Consider the following 25,275-nt stretch of genomic DNA (forward strand, 5'->3'; position numbering starts at 1 on the left):
ATATAAAAATCTATAAACTGCTAGCCCAGAAAGTTATTTAGTTCAATTTTGAATTTTCAGGACAATAAAATGTAAAAGTGTCGTTTTCCCCATACTAACGGGTCCAATTTCCAATACAAAATTGAAATCGAGTGGGCACCTCGGATTCTTGACCAAATTGGCTGAAATTTTCAGGAGAGCTTCTGTGGACATCAAGCTCTGATATTCTGCCCGCCTATGCGGTCTAGCTCAACTTTTTGCTTTTGTGACTCACCCTAATGGCGCAGGCGGACGATTGTCATGCAGCTCAGACACACTTATTACCGAACCATATGAGTTTGGTCAATATGGGTATTAAACAAAAATGCTGAAATTTGTATGACCCAGTCTCACCCCCCAGACCCAATGTCACCCCTACTTGAATTTTTATACTGCTCATTAAAATTTACATTTCGACAGAATTGGCAACTACCTGGAGTTATAAACCTTACCTAAAATAAGCGTAATTGGGAGCGTATCGGTCGACGATTCAAAGCCCCAAAATCGGGCCATGCGTGATCTGGACCACTCAGAATTAATCAAGCGAACACATTGCTCCTACATTGAATAAATTTTTAAAGTTAAAGTTAGAGATTTAATTTATTTTAACATTCAACATACCTTAAGCTCTGGATGGCGATGGATTGGTGTAACGACATACGGTTCCTTCGAAGTTGGAGGGGGTGGTCCCTGAAGAATGAAATTAGTAACAAAAAGAGTACATTAATTATTAATTTAATCTAATCTAGAAAGATGTACTCACATCGTACAAAACACGTTTGCGAGCAAGGCGATCTTGATAGTATGAATCGTCATCTTCATCTTCATTGTAATAATAGTAGTAGTAGTAATGCTGGCGCTGATAATAAAGATCCTCATTCAGCCTCTCTTGCTCTTTTGCTATCCATTCTTTCGGGTTTGTAGTTATAATGAGTTTTTTAATCATTTCGGGAAGTTCTTCTCTCGCCTCGTAACAAAAACCATAATCAAGAATTTTGTACTTTCGTGTTCCAGGCACAAATCCACTTTGATAGAAATCATATTTGATTTTCACACTCAAGACTTGCAGATCCTTCGTCGCAATAAACACGTTCTCCATATTTAAATAAAAACATTCATCGTCTTTTACGATCACTTCTAATAAGCAGCGCTTGGCACAGGATGGAATTTTTGACAGGGAACAGTACGTAATGACCTTACATCGATCGGAATTTCCAGAACTTAAAATGATATACTCGGGCAATGTCACAGTTGTTTCCAGTTTTTTCAACTCAGCCTTTCGGATTTTTTTCCACTCGCAATGAAGTTGGCGGTTACATTGCTTGTAATACTTATTTTTATCATGAATAGGAAGTACGAAAAAGTAATTCGTAGATGCAGTGTGCCGATTGTGAAGCGTGCTCTGAGAATAGGAAAAGTAGAAATAAGTTATTTAAACGGTTTTCGTAAATAAACAATCTATTAAATTGTAATATTGTAATTGTCAGGGGTATGACAGATGGGAATTTCAGCCTACCGCACATCAATCACAATATGGCGGCGATTGTTTGTAAAAATCACAAAAATTAGCTAGCTGAAAACAGTGAGAAAAGCGGAATCCAAGCAAAAATAAATTAAAAGTTTTCCGATTACTATTGATCGCGCTAAAATTGTCTATTTCGAGTAAGTGTAATAAATTAAGCACGAAAGGGATTATCTCAACGAAGTATTGGTTTCTCCCAAACAGATAATTGGCAAAAGATGCAAGCATCTGAGGGAAGACGCATCCGAGTTGGAACTTTTGGTTCGCTGCCCCATCGACTACTGCTCCGCCGGCGTTTTCCTCGACCGCATCATTTCCGCGGAATCATACTGGAGGCACCTAAATTGCATGGCACAGTCTGAGAAGACACGTAGCAAAACGATGGTCAAACTAAAACGTTTCTGGGACGATGCCCACCTTCTTCAGAAAGAATCGCTCTCGGTGACTGCATTTATCTAAACCCTTACGAACTGACGGATCTGGTCGACGCGATGCCGAATTTTCCAGTGTCCGGATTATGGATGACTCGGTCGTCAAATTCCTTTTAGACACGGCTGCCACGCTTTGGAGCAAATGTGCCAGCACCAGCTGGGTTCCAAAACATATCAATATTAGTCGAAATAAATTTGGTCGTTTCCTTTTGCCCTGTTCCTTTTCCGCTTTCAAACGGGCCTAGCTCTGTTCATGCCATTCCATGTCCCATGTTTCCTTCGCCACTAACCGTTGCAGAACGAACGTTGACTTTTTTTGCGTTGTACGGCCATTCGATTCTCATCCCCTTCCGCCACCTTTCGGTTCAACTCCTCTTAAAACGCTGGATTTCCTCCCACTCGGCTTTGGTCTCTTTGAGTGGTCTAATCCATACCGACATGGGCTCAAGATCAAGGCGATGATTGGCGAATTGTTCTTCTTTCCGGGTGTTATAATTGTTGAACAGTTACTCGACCTATTCGTCCTCAATCTATTATCGTCGATCTGGGACACGGAACCAACCCGGAACAGCTAACTCTTGATAGTGCGCGACTTCCGTTGGAAAAGGACGGCAGTTTTCTGGAGCACAATTTGTGCTGCACCAGTCTGATGCTACCAAAAATTACTAAATTATCAAACGAACGAAACGAAGGCGGCAAGAAAATAGTTGTGACATAAGAAAAAGCAAAAACAGTTAATAATGTGTGTTTCATACAAGCAAATAATCGATAAATTAATTGAAATCACTTTCTAAATATATTTCCATAAATAGGTATAAGATTGATGATTGACATTTTACCCGAACGAAAAGCAAGTTGTGCGATATTAGGGTAATTCATCAGTACCAAAATTGACACTTCTCACTTGTCAAAGTACCAAAACATGTCAAAGTACCAAAAGATGAGAGGTAGGCTCTCACTGTATGGAGTTTGACAGGTCGTCTACTCCCTGGTAATTGTTTGTTTCCTCAACGACCAGATCTAAATAAACATTGTAAATTGATCACAAGTGACTCACGAATGGCACATATCTAGCACAGTTCACGCACGCTCGTTAAAAATCACTCAGGTTTCGTCAAAACCGAACCTGCTCAGAAATTAGGGGCATCTGTCCGATTTGAGTTTTCGCTGAATTCTGAGTGAAATTCTCTCAAATCTGAACACGGTCGGAACAAAATCTGGAAAATTGAGTGTCTGGTGCAGGCGGACGTTTGTCGTGCAGTTCAGACATACTTGGCACCCTTCACTGAGCAAAACTTACACAGCTCAACGAAGTGTTCTACACATGATCCGGCCCTGCTGTACAGAGCACTCAAATATCAATCGCAAAACACTTGAAATTTCGTTGATTGGCCAAGAAATAATGTCAATAGCCAAACACTTGAATTTTAAATGGGGTTGAAAAATAAAAGTACGTACAAGCGATATACAGGTTCTCGCTTGCTAGTCGTGCACGCTACCACTGCGCCGGCTGGCCAGTTGAAGACGGGTGAGCTTTTTGCGCTATTGGTCCTAGCCTAGCTTCTAGCCTTCGATGAAAGTTGCTCTAAAATCAATCAGTGAAACACATTAAATTCATGTGGACTTCACGTTGTCTTTGAATAGTGCCTGTTTTGGGTAGATCTTAAGATCAATTTCAAGTGTTTTGCTCTTCAATTTGAATAGTTAAAGGTAGTGGGACAAATTCATGAGCAAAATACTTGAAAAGCTTGAGCCACCCGAATGACAATAACATGTCAAAAAATACCAAAAATTCAATCGCCCAAAAACTTGCATTTGATAATGGTTTGAAATGATGTTGAAACACAAACCAATTTAATCTATGATGTGGCTTTATTCAATCATTCAAGTGTTTGGGCACTTGAACAAAACGTGTGGCGTATTTTCAGTGTTGGCGTCATCCATAAAGTATGTCACCATAGAATAGAGAAAGATAGAATTGCCACTCATTTACCGACTGGGGGACAAAACTGTGCTGGCTAACTGATGCCAGCGGCGAAACGGGGAACTACAACACCCTGCGCATAATACTGCCAAGAATGTGGAGAACTGGTTGGCACATATATATTATTCATTAAAAATGTAAAATGATTTAAAAAAATATGGAAAACAAATCAAAACAATTATGAAAATTCAAGATAAGTGCATCCCTTAACTAAGATTTTTTTTTAAAATAAGGTTAAATGATTTTTATTTCGCATCAGCATTTTTTCTAAATTTTAAGATTATGCCAAACAAGTTGACATCCGTTTTCACTTCTCCAAGACATCTGTTTTGTCATGTTGACATTTCGTTGTCGCTGTCAAACCAAGTGAAGAACCGAAAGAGGAAAAGACTATTTTGCAGTTCGGAGTGAAGAAAAGTGGTCGTGGTGTTCCAGCTTGAAGATTCTGAGGAAGAAACCCGGCCACGCCGGCAACGGTTCCCGAGTTGTGCTTGACGTCGACGGGCTCATCCTCTTGCTCGTTGTCCGCCTTGCCTTGCCTGTTGCGTGTTTCGACCATGATTTGCATCAAATTTTCGTCATGGCGCTCGACAGGCGCTTCTCCTTGCGGGTAACGTCCAGCAGGGTGGCGTCCGGGTATTTATTCAGGAATTTTTCAATCGTGTAGCACTGTGAAATTGCCGAGAACCTTTAAGCAGGCACCCACGAGATTTGCCCGGGCAGGTTAGGCGGAAAGTACTAGAAGTCTTCACCGTGTTCCGGAACGTACGCAGTATGACGCAGTCTTCTTCCGGCTTAAAATCTTGTTTCTCAGTGGCATCTTCTTCACCACTTTGTTCCACTCACTCGGTTCTCGTCGACCAACCTGACCAGCGAAGCCTCCGCACTCCAACTTAAACCGCAATTTGCGCCCAATCCTAACGTTCAACCGCCTTCACTAGTCTCGTCTTTTCACACAGCTTCCAAGCACCATTTCACATTTTTGATCGCCAACTGAACGTCAACAAGCCTTTTTCCATCTGTCACTGTCAAACAAAACGCACCCTCCAGAATGCACAGGGCAGTTCCATCAAAGTGCACAGTGCGCATTTCGACTGAAGTTCCCCGTTTCGAGCAGTGGTGGCGCTGTCGGCAGTGTCCCTTGACGTTTACAAGGGGGAATCGGCAAGTGGCAATTCTACCTATCTCTATTCTATGATGTCACGCTATAGGGGGAGGGGGTCTGAGCAAGTGTGACATTGCGTGTTATAAGTATACCACCAATGGTGTGGTGAAGATGGTGAGCGTAGCCAAAGCCAAACGTTGCCGGTTCGGCTCAACACCAACCCAGTTAACTCAATCCGAATTTGGAAACGGAATCTAATTAGAATCGTATACAAATTCCGTTTCAAACGCAACAACCGGTTCCGTGTTCGAAACGGAATTTGTGTACGATTCTAATTAGATTCCGTTTCAGAATTCGGATTGATTTGACTGGGAATGAGAGCAACGAAATGAGAGAAAGAGAATCTCTATAAACGAGAATGATACTTCTGAACAATCCCGTGATATTGTACGATCAGTACCTAGCTGGACTCGGTCACTGGAAACGACCGGCGACTCAGTGACCGACGAAATAGGCGGCGGGCCAGATGCGGGCATAAAAATGTCAAAATCTCTTCCCCCCTCACTTCGTCTCACCATCCAGTTGCAGCTTTGTTGACAAACAAACGGAGCACGCGGTCGCATGATGGCGGCATCGAGCCAGAATTAGGGGTGATCATGTGAATAAAAATGAAAGTTTTTTTTCAAGAAAATAATATTTTTCCGACCGAATAAAAAAATTCCGAGCATGTTCAAACAATTTTTCCTGATGTCGGAGAAGTGATAAAAAAGCAAAATTTTAATCCATAATTTTTCTATAAATTGAATTTTTTCACTCCAAGTGGGAACCCCTAGGTATATCCACGACCGTTTCCAATGACCGTGAGAAGGTGCCAGAAAATCCAGCTACGAGCTAAATCCACAATACTGATGTAGCTTGCTGAAGCCGTCACCAAATGTTTGATGGCGCTGTTTCGGGAATAACATTTCAGAGGGTCGCAAATCAAAATATAATAAATCTTATTTAATTTTTTTTTGGAAAAAAAATCCTGTAGCTGCTCAGAATGATTCTTTTTATTAAAATAAACCAAAAATGCCGCCAACAACAATATATCAGGTCTCAGGCAAAGCTTCCCAGCAGGTGTATTTTTTAAAATCCTCTGAGATGTCTTCCCAAATTCTTATTTGGCCAATGAACTTATATTACAGATCATCATAATATTAATTTAAATCTACAATTTGAGGCGGTTAAACCAATATGTGAGCTCAACCATGTTGTTGGGAAACCTTAAGAGCGAGTCCACGGACAGGGCATAGCCCTAGGCATAGTCCATTGTTAGGGACGTTGTGGAGCTCACCAATCTGCCTGATTCAGGGGTTGTTTGAACTTATATAACTAACATCTGGGCTAAATATGAGCACTCTAGCTCAATTGAAAGTAGAACAAATCTGGGCACAACTTTTGAACTTTTAAATACCGAAAAAAATGAAAATATTTGCAACTGAGGCAAATTTCAATTGAGTCTCAAAATTCTTAAACAAGGCTTAAAAATGCTACAAAATGAAATGTGAATCCCAATTGTTCAAATCCAACGAAACTAATTTTGTTGTTTTGTGTCTATTCTAACTGAAACCAATAAAAAATATTCAAATAGTGTGCAAAAACATTGCTAAATTACTTCTCAATTCACCCCATGTGTCCCGATTTGCCCCGGTTAATGGTACACATTTTATTTCATTTTAACTAACGAAACAAAAATAAAGAAACAAAATATTTTCGTCCTTTCGATTTTGCGCCCTTTTCGTCATGTTACTCCCCATAATTTTGACACTAGACACCAAAACTTTGGTACTTTTTAGGCTTCAGTGACATTGTATGCAGATGACAGCCGTAGCATCCCCGTGTTGGTCTGCGAAGCTTTGGTGAGAATTTAGTTCTGGAGAACGATCAATCTATTCGCGAGCTTTGGAGAACTAAGTACGCGCTGTGTTTGGAAAGTTTTGGAAAGCTTGAGAAAATGGCGTCTTTCCACGTCAGCTACGACAATGGCGCAGAAGGAGGAGTACGAACTAAGTGGTGAGTTTGATGCTGGTGGCCTAAGAAATTAAACATTTCTGGTGTCACTATGGTTTTCATGTGACTGGGAGAAATTTAGAGCGCTGGCAGTTGTGAGACGAGAAATTATTTCCTCGATGTTCGCAAAAAGAGAAGGAATTGCAAACAAAATTTGTTGGATCTGTGGTGCGATGGTGTGGCAAAGCATGCTTTACTTCCGCACACATGAAAGCACGAGAAGAGCTGTTGTGATGAGTTGTGAGACGAGATTATTTTTTCTCGTTGGCCACAAGTGAAAGATTGCGTTGGACATGCTATGTGTTGGTGTGACAAAGACACATAGAAGCATGAGACGAGCTGTGATAATGAGAAGTGAGAAGAGAATTTGTTCTCATTGGGCACGAGTGAAAAATTACGTTGGACATGCTGTGTTGGTGCGACAAAGACACATAGAAGCATGAGACGAGCTGTGATGATTAGAAGTGAGACGAGAATTGCTCTCGTTGGTCACAAGTGGAAGATAGATTGAGTTGACAATCACTTATAGAAGCATGAGACGAACTGTTGAAATGAGAAGCAAGAAGCGAATTTGTTTAAGAGTGACGAAGACAGAGAAGCGGAGAAAGAGAAAGGTGCAGAGAGAGAGAGAGAGAGAGAGAGAGAGAGAGAGAGAGAGAGAGAGAGAGAGAGAGAGAGAGAGAGACGGTGACAGAGAACAAGGAGCTGGAAAGAGACAATGACAAATAAAGACGGAAACGGAGATATGGAAACTGTGAGCGACATAGACAAGGAAGGAGAAGGAGATAGGAAGATACGGTGACAGAAAATGCGCGAGATAGAGACATAGAGAGGCAGAGACAGAAAAATATGGAGACAGAGATAAGAAGATAGAGTGAGATAGAGACGTAGAGAGACAGAAAGAATGATTTGAAGATTGAGAGGTAGAGCAACAACAAATAAGTCATAAACCAAGGGAGCGTTCTTATATTACGTAACGCAAAATTATGAAAATTTTGCGTTACGTAACAGAATTTTCAGCACATCCCCCTCCCCAATTTTCGTAACATTTCGTAACAGACACCGACACCCCCTCCCCCCCTAACTGCGTTACGTAATAAAAGAACGCCTCCCAACATGATGGATGCTTGTGAGGTGGTTGCTCATTAGCCACAAGGATTGTGAGACGAGCGTTGCTCGTTGCCCATGAGGATAAATGTATATGATGAGGCCGCTGATTGTTGGTTAATACAGTCAAACCTTGCATAGTGCGCAGGCGTTACGCTTTGTATTTTGTCGATTGCTCAAGTACGGTATCATTTTTGCAACCTTTCTGTAGCAATTTGTTCGTTTTGTTCCAAGAACTAGCTTAAAAAAGTTTGCAAAAATATCATGTTGTTTTAGAGTAATCGAAAAAGTACAAAGCATAACGCCTGCGCACTATGCAAGGTTTAACTGTAATGCAAAGATCGTGGAACGAGCGTTGCTCGTTGGCCAAGAGGATGGTTGGCGCATGGATGGTTATAATAATAAGAGCGCTGCTCGTTATTCATCAGAAAGAAAACTTGTAAGACGAGCGTTACTCGTTGTTCACTGATTGAAAAATCCATTGGAATTAAACCTTCTCGTTGGTCGGTAAGATAGATGGTTGGGAGATAGGCATTGTTCGTGGTCGCTAGCTAGAATACGAATGACCATGCAACGAGCGTTGTCAATGCCGCAGAGCAGTGAGATGAGCGATGTTCGTTGATTTTGAATGTGAAGGATCGTAGACGAGCGTTACAAGCGTTACGCGTTGTTCGATAAGTTGGAGGTTTAAGAAGAGAGTAAGTTGGAACAGACGAGCGTTGCTCGTAGGTAAGAAGTATGGTGAGCCATGTGACGAGCTTTGCTCGTTGATAAAAATGGAAAAGTCTGATAGACGAGTGTTGCTCGTTGCTAAGAAGTATGGGGAGCCTTGTGGTCAAAATTAACAGAACCGTTAGACGAGTGTTGCTTGTTGTCAGATACAGTATGTAAAAAAAGTATTTACACCCCTCGGGCACCATGCACATTTTGTGATGAAACATGTAAACAATTTAATGTTGACATAAACCTAGTACTACGTTTTGTTCAGAAACTCATGCCGAACATTTTGCTGCAAAAAGCTCATGAAAAGATGTTTTCTATAAAAAGTTATATAACAAATACTAATACAAAAATAAATAAGGTGCAAAAAAAAGTTTGTACACCTTTCGAAAAATTAACATGAATAAAGTTATTTGTAGACAAATCACCATAAATCCAGTCTCCCAACTCCAAATAGGCATCCTTGACTGATTAAAAATATAATTTGGATTGAATATAAAGTTTACTAATTACTTAGTATAAAAGTTTACATAACTCTTGAAATTCTATATAAAACTTATCTAAACTTAATTTTGCAAACTTTAAATTTAACTAAATGTCAATATATTACCATAGAATTGATAAATAAACATTCTGGAGTGGGTATAACACCGTTCTGGGGTTCTTTGTATCGCTAGAATAGATTTTTCGTTGGAATTTCGTACCAACCCGGAATTACGTCGTCGGAAAATCCGCCGGCATCGAACCGGTCCACAATTCACAAGTTAACCTATGTGGCATCGGAAAGGGCATAAAATTTCCGATCTTTGATACCCATACATCTAGGTTTTCTATAAAACCCACGTTTTTAAATACCTGGGCAAAAGTAAGTTTGATCCACGAGAACAAAAATTACGAAATTCCATACATTTTTGGCAGATTGCTCAAACGAAACCATAACAACGTTTTTGCCTAGGTGTTTAAAAACGTGGGTTTTATAGAAAACCTAGATGTATGGGTATCAAAAGATCGGAAATTTTATGTCCTTTTAGATGCCACATAGGTTGACTTGTTAATTGTGGACCGGTTCGATGCCGGCGGATTTTCCGGGTTGGTACGAAATTCCAACGAAAAATCTATTCTAGCGATACAAAGACCCCAGAACGGTGTTATACCCACTCCAGAATGTTTATTTATCAATTCTATGGTAATATATTGACATTTAGTTAAATTTAAAGTTTGCAAAATTAAGTTTAGATAAGTTTTATATAGAATTTCAAGAGTTATGTAAACTTTTATACTAAGTAATTAGTAAACTTTATATTCAATCCAAATTATATTTTTAATCAGTCAAGGATGCCTATTTGGAGTTGGGAGACTGGATTTATGGTGATTTGTCAACAAATAACTTTATTTATGTTAATTTTTCGAAAGGTGTACAAACTTTTTTGCACCTTATTTATTTTTGTATTAGTATTTGTTATATAACTTTTTATAGAAAACATCTTTTCATGAGCTTTTTGCAGCAAAATGTTCAGCATGAGTTTCTGAACAGAACTTAGTACTAGGTTTATGTCAACATTAAATTGTTTACATGTTTCATCACAAAATGTGCATAGTGCCCGAGGGGTGTAAATACTTTTTTTACATACTGTAAGTTGGATTTTTTGAGACGAAGGAAAGAATTGTGAGAATAGACACGAGGATTGCAGTATGTGACACGAGAGTGAGACGTTGCTAAAAAATGCACCGAGCCTTGAGAAGAGCGTTGCTTGTTGGTAGCAAATGCGCAAGGTCGTGATGAGCGTTGCTCGTTGACTAAAAATTAAAAGATCCGCTTTGCGCTATTTTATAAGTTTGATTTGATTTGATTTGATTTGATTCGATTTGATTTGATTTGATTTGATTTGATTTGATTTGATTTGATTTGATTTGATTTGATTTGATTTGATTTGATTTGATTTGATTTGATTTGATTTGATTTGATTTGATTTGATTTGATTTGATTTGATTTGATTTGATTTGATTTGATTTGATTTGATTTGATTTGATTTGATTTGATTTGATTTGATTTGATTTGATTTGATTTGATTTGATTTGATTTGATTTGATTTGATTTGATTTGATTTGATTTGATTTGATTTGATTTGATTTGATTTGATTTGATTTGATTTGATTTGATTTGATTTGATTTGATTTGATTTGATTTGATTTGATTTGATTTGATTTGATTTGATTTGATTTGATTTGATTTGATTTGATTTGATTTGATTTGATTTGATTTGATTTGATTTGATTTGATTTGATTTGATTTGATTTGATTTGATTTGATTTGATTTGATTTGATTTGATTTGATTTGATTTGATTTGATTTGATTTGATTTGATTTGATTTGATTTGATTTGATTTGATTTGATTTGATTTGATTTGATTTGATTTGATTTGATTTGATTTGATTTGATTTGATTTGATTTGATTTGATTTGATTTGATTTGATTTGATTTGATTTGATTTGATTTGATTTGATTTGATTTGATTTGATTTGATTTGATTTGATTTGATTTGATTTGATTTGATTTGATTTGATTTGATTTGATTTGATTTGATTTGATTTGATTTGATTTGATTTGATTTGATTTGATTTGATTTGATTTGATTTGATTTGATTTGATTTGATTTGATTTGATTTGATTTGATTTGATTTGATTTGATTTGATTTGATTTGATTTGATTTGATTTGATTTGATTTGATTTGATTTGATTTGATTTGATTTGATTTGATTTGATTTGATTTGATTTGATTTGATTTGACTCGATTAAATAAATGAATAAATTAAGCGCTCGTCTGTTTATCTGTGAAAAGTTCAAATAAATGTGAGAGAGAAATGTCGTTCACACACACACTAAACCAACAATGGTGTGGTGAAGATGGTGAGCGTAGCCAGAGCCAAACGTTGCCGGTACGGCTCAACACCAATGAGAGCAACGCAATGAGAGAAAGAGAATCTCTACAAACGAGAATGAGACTTCTTCTAAAGTCGTTGGTCTACGAAGCTTCGGTGAGAATTTTGTTCTGGAGAACGACCAGTCTATTCGCGAACTTTGGAGAACTAAGTACGCACTGCGTTTGAAAAACTTTGGAAAGCCTGAGAAAATGGCGTCTTTCCACGTCAGCTACGACATCATTATTAGCCAACATCGCGAACACATGACGGAACTATCCCAGGTTGACATTTTAAAATTAACAAAGCAAAACCATAAAGAGTGATCGTCAATCATTATTGTAAGATTTTAAGCAAATAACTACAACTTCTAACAAAAGTGTGCTTCATGAAGAATAGCGCAAAATGAATATGGTAGAATCGTAGAATAGAGAAGAGTAGTGTTGAAAGGGATAGACGGAAGAATTATACTTAAGGGCAGTCCTCAGCAGGTCAGAATTGCAAAAACTGACGCAAGCAGCAGCAGGGTTCGACTGCACTCGTACAGCAGCTGCACGGAATAGTACAGCAGCGTAAGACTTGCAGGATGCAAGGAGTCGTGGACTAACTAAGGATAGGAGTCACGGATTAACTTGGAAGCAAAAAAGAAAAGAAAGTACTGGCCGAGCTTCATCCTCCGCGCGGGTTTTCACTTGCACGAATCCATCCTTGGTGAAGACACTGTGCAGTTTGTCATCCTTCTTCAGCTTAAGAGGACTCTCTCTGATTGCTCGTGCCAGTTCCGTCAGATTTCCGTTTAGGTAGATCCGCTTGTTGATCGTGAAGCCCAGGTGTGACAGTGACAGTTAGGGCGATAAGAAATATGGACAGTTTAATTCATCTCGTGCTGCTCTGAAGGTAAACTGGAACAGCAACGGGGGAGCAGCACCGTCAGCGATTGGAAGACGAACCAGCCTTTTTGTGTATATCAACGGACGATCTTGATCGCTGTAACCCAGGGCAAGCGAAACACTCCTACACAAAAAAAGGGTTCGCGTAAACGTTAACAGAGTTCATGCTAACGAGAACCAGGAAGAAACTGTTCAATTTTCATGGTGCAATTTTTGATTTTGCATCATAAAAGTTGAACAGTTTCTTCCTGGTTTTTTGCGTGTAACGCAGATGTTTTCCGATGACTGGTACGGCACACCAGACAGCAGCAGATCGTTTAGTTTACCGCAAATGAGGATCCGTACATAGTTGAGGCTGACGTTGTCCTGGATTTTGGATAGTTCAGCGGACATCTTGTTGACATTGTGTTGAGATGGCAACCACTGCCCCATTACCTTTGCGCGCTACTGCGCCAACAGAACTGTCAGCAGATGTTCCTGTTTACTTTGTTTACAATAAATCTTAGTCTTTTAACAACCGCTCTAAACGTAACACACGTGTTTTAATTATTCTCCTGTAAGCCATCCGAACCTCTTTTAGGTTATGGGCCCAGCCCGTTGCTAATCCGGGTTGTCGTTTCTTAGTAAACTTGTCGGGATGTCGGAGGACGCGGTTGTGCGCGAGGATCGCTACCATGTCGCGCTGTTTGACGGCAGGAACTTTGCCGCGTGGAAGTATCGAGTTCTGGTACTCCTGGAGGAGTACGAGCTGGACGACTGCATTCTACACGAGGTTGAGAGCTTCCTGAGCTGATTCCGAAGACGGAAGATTCGACGACGGTTTCGGCGGACAAGGAGAAGAGGCGGAAGGAACAGCTGAAGAGAAGGCGGAAGTGCAAGCGTTTGTTGATCGAGCGCATTCACGATTCCCAGCTCGAGTACGTTCAGGACAAGCAGTCGCCGAAGGAAATCTGGACGACGCTCAAGAATGTGTTCGAACGGAAGAGCGTCGCGAGCCGTATGCATCTCCAGCGGCAAATCCTGAGCATGCGATTCGACGGTGGCCGTTTGACGGACCACTTCTGCGCTTCGACAAGCTGGTGCGTGAGTTCCGTGGAACCGGGCCGTAATGGACGACATTGACGCGGTTTGTCACCTCCTGCTGACGCTCGGTTCGGCGTTTGCTACCGTGGTGACGTCGATTGAGACCATGGCGGAGGAGAACCTGTCGATGGAATTCGTCAAATGTCGGCTGCTAGACGAGGAGACGAAGCAGAAGGGTTTGGGCGTCGATTCGCTCACCGCCGGGAACGAGGCCGCTGCTTTCTCCGGAATGAAGATGCAGAAGAAGATCCGCTGCTTCAGCTGCAAAAAGGAAGGCCACAAGAGTGTAGACTGCACGGAGAAAAAGAAGAGGAAACAACAGTACAACCAAAAACAACACGGTGCAAAAGCAAACGTTGCTGGCACGAGTGAGCGAAACAGTGTTTGTTTTGTGGGCGTGAGCGGCGGCGAGCCGCAGAAAGTGCAGCGGCGGGTAAAGTGGTTCCTTGACTCCGGGGCGTCGGACCATCTGGCGCGAGAGAAAGAGTTGTTTGTCGAGCTGCACAAGCTGTCCAAACCGATCGAGATTGCTGTGGCCAAGGACGGGGAGTTTATTGTGGCCGAACACGCTGGCACTGTGAAGATGTTTTCTGTTGTGGGTGGCCGGTCCGTCGAGTGCATTGTGAAAGATGTTCTTTTTGTTCCGCAACTGCGCTACAACTTGTTTTCCGTGGTACGGATCGAGAAAGCCGGGATGCGGGTTGTTTTCGACGATGGTAAGGCGCTGATTTACCGCGGCGACGAAATTGTTGTGTGTGGTGCTCGACGTGATAAGCTGTACGAGCTGGATTTTCGTCCTTTCGATTGCGAGAAGTCGCTGTTGTCTTGTGGCCGCGTTCAGAGTGATTCTGTGTTGTGGCACCGTCGATTTGGCCACCTCAACGAGAGAAGTTTGACAGATCTCGCGCGAAACGACATGGTGTCAGGGCTGACACTGACAGTCGACAAAGGAGTCGACCAAACGATTGTCTGCCAGTCGTGCATCGAAGACGATTGGAGTCACTTTACCGTCGTGTTCCTGATGCGATCGAAGGACGAAGTGCAGGGCTGTTTCGAGCAGTACGAGGCGCTGGCCACGGCGAAGTTCCAGACGAAGGTTTCCCGTTTGCGGTGCGACAACGGTGGCGAGTACACCGGCCGGCGTTTCAAGCAGTTTTGCCGTACGAAGGGGATCCAGATCGAGTTTACCGTTCCGTACACACCGGAACAGAACGGGACGAGCGAGCGCATGAACCGGACACTGGTCGAAAAGGCCAGGACAATGCTGCTGGATTCGGGACTGGACAAGCGTTTCTGGGAGCAAGCGGTGCGAACGGCGGCATATTTGCTGAACAGGAGTCCTACCAGCGCAGTTGTTTACAAACAAACACCGTTCGAACTTTGGGAGAAGAAAAAGCCGGACGTTTCGAAGCTGCGAATTTTTGGGTGCGAAACGTTTGTACATGTGCCGAAGGAACTCCGAAAGAAGCTGGACCCGAAGTCTTGGCGTGGTTTCCTGGTCGGTTACGCTGCGAATGGGTATCTGGTCTGGGATCCGGTCAACAAACGAATTGTCACTGCTCGAGATGTGGATTTTGTCGAAACCAAAACGACCGTGAAGAAGAACGACCAGCATGAAGTGGAGCAGTTCGTGGTGTGTCCGATTCCTGACGAAGCTGAAGAACCTTTCGCCCCTGTCGCGCCGGCCGAGCGCGAGGGAGAAGAAGAAGTGACGTCCGATGAAGAGTTCGGCAGTTTCGACGACGACGAAGAAGCTGACGGCGATCAAGAAGAACTGGACGCGAGAGGAGTTCCCGCCGCAAAGAAGGGCCTGTCGGAGAAGATCCTGAAGTCGGTGCCGACGCTGATCCAGGTAGACCGCCGAGGGATCGTACAGCTCCATCCTGGCATCGTGATTACGATATGGATTACGCTGGTTTCGCCTTGTGTGCTACAAGTTTCCTTGACAACATTCCACAAACGATTGCTGAGCTGATGAAACGGGACGACTGGTGCAGATGGAAATCTGCCATTGACGAGGAGATCGATTCGTTGGGGCGCAATAAAACTTGGACCTTGACGAAGCTCCCCGCTGGTCGCACGCCGGTCACCTGCAAGTGGGTGTTTCGTGTGAAACGCGGTGACGGAGTTGTGGCCGACAAATACAAGGCGAGACTGGTGGCTAGAGGCTTTAGCCAGAAGGTGGGATTCGACTACACGGAAACGTACTCCCGGTGGCGAAGCTGGACACGCTGCGACTGGTGTTGGCGCTGGCACATCGGCAAGAGATGCACGTTCACCAGATGGACGTAAAGACGGCGTTTTTGAACGGGATCCTGCACGAAGAAATCTATATGACGCAGCCTGACGGGTTTCAGCAGGGAAGGACCTCGTTTGCCGACTGCATCGTTCGCTGTACGGGCTCAAACAAGCGTCGAGGGCGTGGAACGAGCGTTTCGACGAGTTCATCCAGAAGCTGAAGTTCGTCCGTAGTCCTAACGACCAGTGCCTGTACGTACGAGGAACCGGAAGAGAGCAGATCATCGTAGTACTGTATGTTGATGACATTTTGGTTGTTGGGTCGTCGCTGAAGCTGGTGAAGGTCGTGAAAAAGTGCTTAAACGGAGAATTCGAGATGACGGACGCCGGCGAGGTGGGACAGTTTCTTGGATTGACCATCGATCGGCAGCCAGGGTCATGCGAATCAGTCAGCGGCTGTATTTCGAGAGTTTGCTGCAACGGTTCGGCATGATGGAGTGCAAACCGACGTCGACGCCGATGGAGAATCGTTTGCGACTGGAGAAGGGAGTTGAAGCGCAGCGTACCACCAAACCGTACAGAGAACTCATTGGCTGTTTGATGTACGCGGCACTCACCACGAGGCCGGACCTGTCTGCTGCAGTAAACTACTTTAGCCAGTTCCAGGCATGCCCGAATGATGAGCATTGGATCCACCTTAAACGGGTGCTCAGGTATGTCAAAGGAACGCTGGATGTCGGGCTTGTCTATCGGATCGAGAAGGAGGCGCCGTTGCTGGAAGTCTTCTGTGACGCTGACTGGGCGAACGACCTGGTCGATCGACGATCGGTGACAGGGTGCATCTTCAAACTGTACGGTTGCACGGTGAACTGGATTACCCGGAAACAACCAACCGTTTCGTTGTCCTCGACGGAAGCTGAACTTGCAGCGCTGTGTACCGCCGCGTGCCATACTCTCTGGATGGTGCGGGTGCTCCGCGACTTGGGATTGAAGCCGGACGGGCCGATTTCTGCACGAGGACAATCAATCAACAATTCGGATTGCCGAGGATGCGCGTGATCACGGGAGGCTCAAGCACATCGACACGAAGTTTCATTTCTTGCGAGATTTGATCAACGAGGAGTGTTGGAGTTAAAGTTCGTGCGTTCTTCGGCACAGCAGGCCGACATGATGACCAAGGGCCTTCCGGCGACTTCCTTCAGGGAGTTGTGCACGAAGATCGGGCTTGGACGGTGCTGTGGTTGAGCAGGGGTGTTGAGATGGCAACCACTGCCCCATTACCTTTGCGCGCTACTGCGCCAACAGAACTGTCAGCAGATGTTCCTGTTTACTTTGTTTACAATAAATCTTAGTCTTTTAACAACCGCTCTAAACGTAACACACGTGTTTTAATTATTCTCCTGTAAGCCATCCGAACCTCTTTTACATTGTTGGTGCATTCGGCTTTGAACTGTTGCATGTCGTCGCGAAGAACAGCAAATTCAGACAACAGATCCGTCTTACAGCATTCAATCCTCTCGTTGGTTTCCTCAAACATAGATTTTATTCGAGGAAAGAGCTGGTCCAGGGATTGAACCGGCTCATCCTCCTATTCAGATTCGGTCAGATCTTCCCTCGATCGCTTGAAGCTCTTCGTAGGTTTTGTTTTGGTTTGATCGAAGTAGTGCGTGTATCAGCGGGTTAACGAGAGATGAACCGTAAATGCCACTAGGAGATTTATCGTAGCAAAATAGCGTGGCCAGGGATAGATGATGATGGCTTTGATTTGAAGGAGTCATGAGGGCAGACGGGTTAAGCTGCCTTGGTGTCCTCTGATTCCACAATGAAAATCTAGAAAATTACTTCACTAGCACAAACGGACACTTTGGACCACTGGCGGTACCAGGGGGGCGTATGCATAGAGTGGTAATTTTACCTATAGAATTACCACTCTTTGCTCGCCTCATATAACATATAATCGCTTGGCGACACTGCCGAGAGCGCAATCATCAGGCCAAACGGGAAATTTCCCCTTTTTGTCATTGGTTCTTTTCGGTCGTTCCCCGTAACCGCACCACAGCTAATAATTTGACAATTTGAGAACCTAAAAAACTTTCCTGTTGCCAAGTGTGTGTGCCGGTGAAAAAATCGTTGTTGCTGGGTTTGTATGCCGGCGAAAGACCGATCCAAAGAACTTCGTAAACTCTTGCATTTTGAACCACCAGCACATACTGAATGCAAAAGTTTGCATTTGAAAACATTTGCATGACATCTTTATTTGATTTATTTATAACTGTCGAGATATAAATAAAATCTAGAGTTTGTTTTAAAAGGTCCTATAAGCTATTGTCTTTTATATGTTTATAGGACCTTTAAAAACTCTAAAAATATAGTTTACAATTTTTAAACAAAGAAAATCATTGACCTTTTTTTGCAGGATGATTCTTGTAATTTGTAAAATAATATTAAATGTCCACCTAACTACGACCATCGAGTACCTTGAATGCGCAGGATAGGTTAGTTTTCCGTTTCACCACCAATCTCAGTTAGGCAGCACTGTTTTGTCTCCCGTTTAGGTGAATGAGTGGCAGTTCTACCTATACGTATTCTATGCTTACAGTAACAACTCTAGAGTTTTTTTGAAAAGTCCTGTAAACCAAATTTTCAATTTTTGCTTTTGGGTGTTTTTGAATACCCCTCAAGGCGGTTCTAAAAATACCTAAAATGCAATAATTGAACATTTGGATTATAGGACTTAAAAACTCTAGAACTGAGCTGATTCCACCACAATCTGTTGCATAATTTAAATTTCTTCCTCTCTTAGTAGAAGCACCAGATATTAATATAAAATAATGATACTCTTATCATTGAATGTGACCAAAAACAAAAGAAATTCACTTGCAACTCAATTGGAAACTGTCGTCATAAGATTTTTCAAAAGTACCTTAAATCTGATACAATCCTTTGTTCCTGCAGAGTTTCTTCCTTTTCGAATTGCCATGTTTACCCGCGCAAGTCTGATGATAAACTACTAACGGAACAGACGATCGATCGAGAATCGACCTCAGACGCGATATCTGGTCGTCTCGTGATTGCAGTTCAAGGCTCTTGAAACGATCAAGAGCCGTAAGCAGCTGCACTGCATTGGTGTAACATTATTTCTGGCTGAGCCAAATAAAAAAAGCGTCTGAAATTTTGCTTATGTGCCTAGATGTCGGAACTATGGAAAGGTATACAGAAAAACCTCGTCTCCGCGCACGTTTCGTTAATTGTTGATTGGGCTTAGAGGAGGGTTTCCGTGGTCGGAATGAGCTCAAATTTGGAATTTAGCCTCGTTATGGGCAAAGATACCTAATTTATGGGTCAATCTTTGATTTCAGGGAGTAGCCCTGAGTACGTCCGGATTTCGACCACCCTACTAGGCAGGCATTATTGTCTGGCCCTGCCTAAACATATAAAGGAGCACCACAATGATCCTCGATCTTTATTTAGACTTCCAATCCCCTTTAGGCAAATCAGAGATCGGCGCGTATTTAATATGACTTTTCTGGCGCTTGTTTCGGAGATGGTATTGTACGATCAGTACCTAGCTGGACTCGGTCACTGGAAACGACCGGCGACTCAGTGACCGACGAAATAGGCGGCGGGCCAGATGCGGGCATAAAAATGTCAAAATCTCTTCCCCCCTCACTTCGTCTCACCATCCAGCTGCAGCTTTGTTGACAAACAAACGGAGCACGCGGTCGCATGATGGCGGCATCGAGCCAGAATTAGGGGTGATCATGTGAATAAAAATGAAAGTTTTTTTTCAAGAAAATAATATTTTTCCGACCGAATAAAAAAATTCCGAGCATGTTCAAACAATTTTTCCTGATGTCGGAGAAGTGATATAAAAGCAAAATTTTAATCCATAATTTTTCTATAAATTGAATTTTTTCACTCCAACTGGGAACCCCTAGGTATATCCACGACCGTTTCCAATGACCGTGAGAAGGTGCCAGAAAATCCAGCTACGAGCTAAATCCACAATATGTTGCGTTCTATTTATGTTGTGTGTTTGTACCTGAGTGGTGTTGGTGAGAGTACAGATTGTCAAGGAAACAGATTGGCCAATGTTTCACAGATCCAAACGCGCTGGACACCAACCGCCATTTACGCCCAGCAAAACTGACAGTGTTGCAAGCGCAAAACATACGATGCCAGTGCCGATTTATTTTGCATCGACCAATAATCAATATGTTTCCTCAAGGTTTCCTCGACAATCTGTAGGTGAGAGTGGATTGCACGTGGTTGAGTTTTTGATGAACGAGTGTGTGTATAGAGTTATCTAAGGCCGCTGTCACGCACACTAGCACACCATTTGTTTTGCTGGCCGGTACAAAATTTAACCTCAATCTTTTTTGTGTACGTATACGCAATACATGCGCACGTAGATAACTCTATGTGTAGCTGCTCTAATCTTCACAGTTGATGATTTACAGTAGAGGCCTAAACACGCAAGGCCAAGTAGTATTAATACTGGTGTTAACGCAACGGTCGAAATAGAAAATTATTTTTTTACATGCAATTGGAGTAAAACACGTCGCGTCTCCTTTTTCGTTTCACGAACTTGATTAAATACTTGACAAAAGTAGCTCTTCGTTTAATATCTGCTTTGCTTTACAATATTCTAGAAATACAACATCTAATATATAATGTTTTAAATCGAAAACAACCTCAGAATAATAAGCGCGGTAGTTGTTCTGAGTTTCATTTATTTGGCATATAATGCTCTTTCTCCTTGATTCAATCTTTCCACAGCCGGCTGTCTAAGAAAGAATCTTAAATTTTTAAAAACCCATCAGTTAAATTAATACAGTCTCTACAGCATCATCCGATTGCTTGCCTTGAGAATAAAATCTTACCACTTAATAATATCATGCCAACGGTCGCAACGCTAGCTTAGAGCGTATCCTAGACCTTATACCTTCCCAAAAACCGTCCAACTCTAAGCGAAACTAACTTGGGGACACCGTGGAGATTTTCCCTTGTCTCCTTAAAAAAGTGGAACATCAACACTTCCCGTCTTCCAAATCCTATTCCTTGTCCCTGGTGCGCGGTGGAGATGGGAGCGGCCGGCAATGGACGGCTGTCATGGTGGTGAGAATCTGGTGCAGGTGGAGTTGGTTCTTTTCCCAGCTATTAATTCCTAGGCAACTTGGGCTTAGACAATCACCACTTCACATGGCGAAATCCAGTCTGCAATCCGCTAAAATCACCGTCTTCTAGCGAAGCGCTTGGAGATGGTATGTTGGAAATAAACGTATTAGTGGACAAAGTGCCTCAAACATCGTCAATTTTTACGGGTGAAATCTCAATCCCATTGAACCGGTTCTGAGAACTTTGACCTACATATGACCCAAATTTAATCGACTATCCCATACCCTTTGAGCAAGAACAGCATGTTTTTTGTGTTTTTCTTTTTTGCGTTGGTGAATATGAGCAGCATTCCTCATTGTCTCAGTCTAAACAAATACCACGTAATTAAAGCTTATATTTAGGATATTAAATAAACAGTACAGTTTTGGTCAATTGCCAAGTTGCTCACCAGACATTTGTCGATTAACTAATTGAGCATCTTCATGAGTTTCGTCATAGAGAGCATTGACATAATACTGATGACGCTCTATCTAGTGGCTATAGACAAATCCAGCGAAAGCTCAACGCTGCTTTTTGATGGTGAGAGATTTGACAGCTCCCATACTAAATGTCTCGATTTTCATACTTTTTGTTAATTTTCTTTTAAAATAAAACACTTTTCAATTCAATTCAATTTATTTTGTCAGTAAATAATCAATTTACAATTCCGTATTTCTTATAACCTAATAGAGTTTTGGAGTTCCTTTCAACTATGGTTTACACTATAATTCATTTTGATGTAATTGGATATTCTAACAATGGATTTGGCAAGAGAAGGAAAAATTAAAAAAACCTTCTAGATTTGCTAAGGAAAAGGATAGAAATAGAAAAGCTTAAAACTAAATCACAGTATGTTTTGTCTATTGACGTCGAAAACTTCGCTGCACAAGGCAGCTTATCCGTTGTAGATGTACTTCATCATCAGCTCACTGAGAGCTTGGAATTGTTCTGCCTTGTTTCGACAGGCACGAAAGCGCGTGAGCATCTCTCCAGCAAGGGCGAAAAACTCAGGAAGCGTGAAGAGATCATCACCGGTAACATCAGCTTGTCGGGGAGAACCGCCCCCAGAAGCGGCTACTCTAGCGTACGAACCTCCCCAACCGGGAGGGACGCTGGGTTGGTCGATGGAACCGCTCCGCCGCCAGCTGCTGCAGCGGTCGAGCTCGAAGTCTTCGGAGGTTGGCGGGACGCTGGCGCTTTCTTCTTCTTGTCCTGCTCCTCGATGTACTTTTTCCGCGCGGCACAGCCACGGAAATTCGCCGTGTGGTTTCCACCACAATTGGCGCACTTGACACGTGCTTTGTGCTGCTGGGCGTTTTCCCCCAGTTGGTCTTTCCGCGGAAGACTGCACCTTTCGGTGAAGTGGGTCTCACCGCACTTTACACACCGGGGTGGGAGATTGCAGTTTCTTGAGCCGTGTCCGAATTTCTGACAGCGGTGGCATTGGGCTGCGTCGGTCGGATTCTTCGTGTAGAATCGCCACGTCACAAAGAAGCCGTCCAGTGCTTTGATCCGCCGTAGGTCCTGGATTTTGACGGACCCGCGATCGAAGTACAGGAGGTACAAGGTGTACGTACCTGTCACCGTAGACGATTTTGAGAGCACCTTTATCTCTCGAGGCTTAACCTTGACGCCCGTCAGGTGTTCTTCCAGGTCGGAGATCGGGCGGTCCGGATATCCCTGAAGGAAGATCTTCACTGGGACCTTCTCTGCAGGATCAAATGTGAAGAATTTGAAGTTTCGCAACTTCAACTTCTTCACCACCAAGTCGAAATGCAGCTTCTTGTGTGTAATGACTTGCACAGAAGTTTTGCTAATTTTGAGACAATATTGGAGTCCCTCAAGCAACTCGTCAACATCGTCAGCCAACGTATCCATAACAAAAATTGGAGGTGGTCGTCATTCCTTCGGAGAGTTACCATTTTTTTGCTTTCTTTGCTTGCGCGCAAGTTCATCATCGTCATCGTCGTCGCCAGCACTGCTGCTGTCACTGGCGGTGTTGTTTTCTTCTCCACTCAGCATCTCAAATTCGTTGCTGGTGGGAACGTTGGAAGTGGTTGTCGTCGTAGTGCTGGTGGACTGCTGCTGCTGCTGCTGGCCGGAAGTGCTTCCGGATGCCCGGTCGATTGTCTCGTCCGTACCGGGGACTCACGTGGACGGTATGACACGTGTAAAAATGAAGGATCGGTGACGTCACCGGGCACGCTCCCGTGCGCGATGGCGGTCGATGCGGCATTGTTGTGTTTACCTTTCTGCACTCTGCCGGTAGATGAACTTCGCGGGTTTTCGAGGCCGCACTCGAACTGCCTCGGCCACGGCTGGCCCTTGGCATGCTGGAGGAGCAAACTCGCGGGTAATCACGGTAAATTACGGCGAAAAAATCGAAAAGTCTGAAGAGCTCCGAACACTTGACTGTTGCTGGCTGGTGTTGCCAGTCCCGATGAAAATAAAACACTTAACATATGAAAACTATATATTTTTGATGCCCAAAATTCCTGCTGAACCGAATGGTGTACTTATCTCAACTGCAAATTTTTCGAACAGTTTTTATTTTAATAATATTCTAGACACATTTTGTGCACCTAATCAATCAATACTTTTATCATAAATAATCATTTTATTGCTTAAAAATTGAGTTTTCCTGAGCTCCATATTCAAATACATGGAAGCTGTCATTTCTAACACCATTGGCCACCTAGCGGCCATTTCAAACTGGATACGTCTATTGTGAGGGAATATTTTATCACAGACAAGTGTTGGCTCGATCACCACCTTGTGTAAAAACTTGCAACGGTTCATTGAGAATGGCAAGCCGTTTGTGGCGCTACCGTCGCAGAAGAGATTTGGCATCTCTCAAGGGTAAAAAACATCATTGAAAAACACGTGGTTGGGTGCATTCTCATTCTCATCAACATTGTCATGCCTCTTTATCGTCGAGAAAATTGATGTGCAGACTAAAAATAGTTTTGAAATGTCGATCATGAGCATGCACGCAGAAAAATGTTTTGTAGAATCAGCCTGTATGAGGTTTGATTCAACAAAATATTTTGTTGAATATAATCAACAAAATGTTTGCATTGAATCAACTCCCAAATTTTGTTGTTTCAAATCGGGGTTTTTTGTTGCATCAAAGCAGTTCTTTGTTGATCAAAATTTGACAGAAAGGACGTCCAAATCAGATTTTTGTTAAAACAACGTCGATTTTTTGTTGAAACAACCCACATTTTTTTTTCAAAATAAGGTTTGTCTTTCAGTTGAATTAAAACAAAAAATGAATTGAAATAAAAATAGTTATTATTTATTGATAATAGCATATTATTTTATTTTATCGGATGTAAAACAACTCAATCTGCTCGATCAAGTGTTGCACCTTATTCGGTTCGAGTACTGTTTTGATCTTGGTGTCGGAGCCACCGCCGCCGCATGATGAACCGACGAGTATGTTAAGTGGCCTCCCGCGTTTAAGGTGCATTGTTCCCACTGGCGTTTCGGTAAAACGTGGTTGCTGTTTTGTTTTCCGCAAAGGTCTGCAAGGCTGGGAAAAGTATTTGTTCAGCAAATGGTCCAGATCTTCGTGTCATCTTTTCCAAAACCTTTTCCTTGCTTCCTTCCTCTTCCTTGTGTGCACCTTTTCCAAATGCTCCTCCTTCCGTGTGTGCACCTTTTCCACTCCAATTCCGCCTTCCTTGTTCCTTTCCTTGCACGAAAACTTAATTTCCCACCTCTCACTTGTCCGCGCGCGTACTTTTGTCGTTCTTGTTATAGTGAAAATTGTTCGGATTTTGTCGAAAAACGTGTAACTTCTTGTTTTGTGTTTTAGTCCGAACCAAACACGCAAAACGGACATTAGGTATAAATTCCTAATTTTTAGTATTTTTTGAACTTATGTTCTAGCTTGTCAAATTATACCTAAAAATTAGTATTTTTTTCTTCCTAAAATTTAGGATTTTTAGAACACTGAAGTAATTCTTAAAAATTCCTAAATTTTAGTATTTTAGTTCAAATTGCGATTCACGTTTTGACAAGTCAAAATAAAATAATTTCGTG

The 25,275-nt window shown here is 42.4% G+C and overlaps 1 protein-coding gene and 1 long non-coding RNA gene across 2 annotated transcripts; one reads left to right on the top strand and one right to left on the bottom strand.

The window, feature by feature from the left end:
- Nucleotides 1-16,563: 16,563 nt before the first annotated feature.
- LOC119769700 (secreted RxLR effector protein 161-like) lies at nt 16,564-17,130 on the top strand. Its single transcript, XM_038263128.1, has one exon. The coding sequence runs from the start codon at nt 16,564-16,566 to the stop codon at nt 17,128-17,130; it is 567 nt and encodes a 188-aa protein (XP_038119056.1).
- Nucleotides 17,131-24,504: 7,374 nt separating this feature from the next.
- On the bottom strand, nt 24,505-25,054 carry LOC119765644. The gene is made up of 2 exons (XR_005276873.1): nt 24,857-25,054; nt 24,505-24,763 (listed from the first exon to the last, which is right to left on the bottom strand). It is a non-coding gene; the product is annotated as an uncharacterized LOC119765644 (long non-coding RNA).
- Nucleotides 25,055-25,275: the final 221 nt, after the last annotated feature.

This window comes from Culex quinquefasciatus, chromosome 1 (assembly GCF_015732765.1).
Source record: "Culex quinquefasciatus strain JHB chromosome 1, VPISU_Cqui_1.0_pri_paternal, whole genome shotgun sequence".
Lineage (NCBI taxonomy): Eukaryota > Metazoa > Arthropoda > Insecta > Diptera > Culicidae > Culex > Culex quinquefasciatus.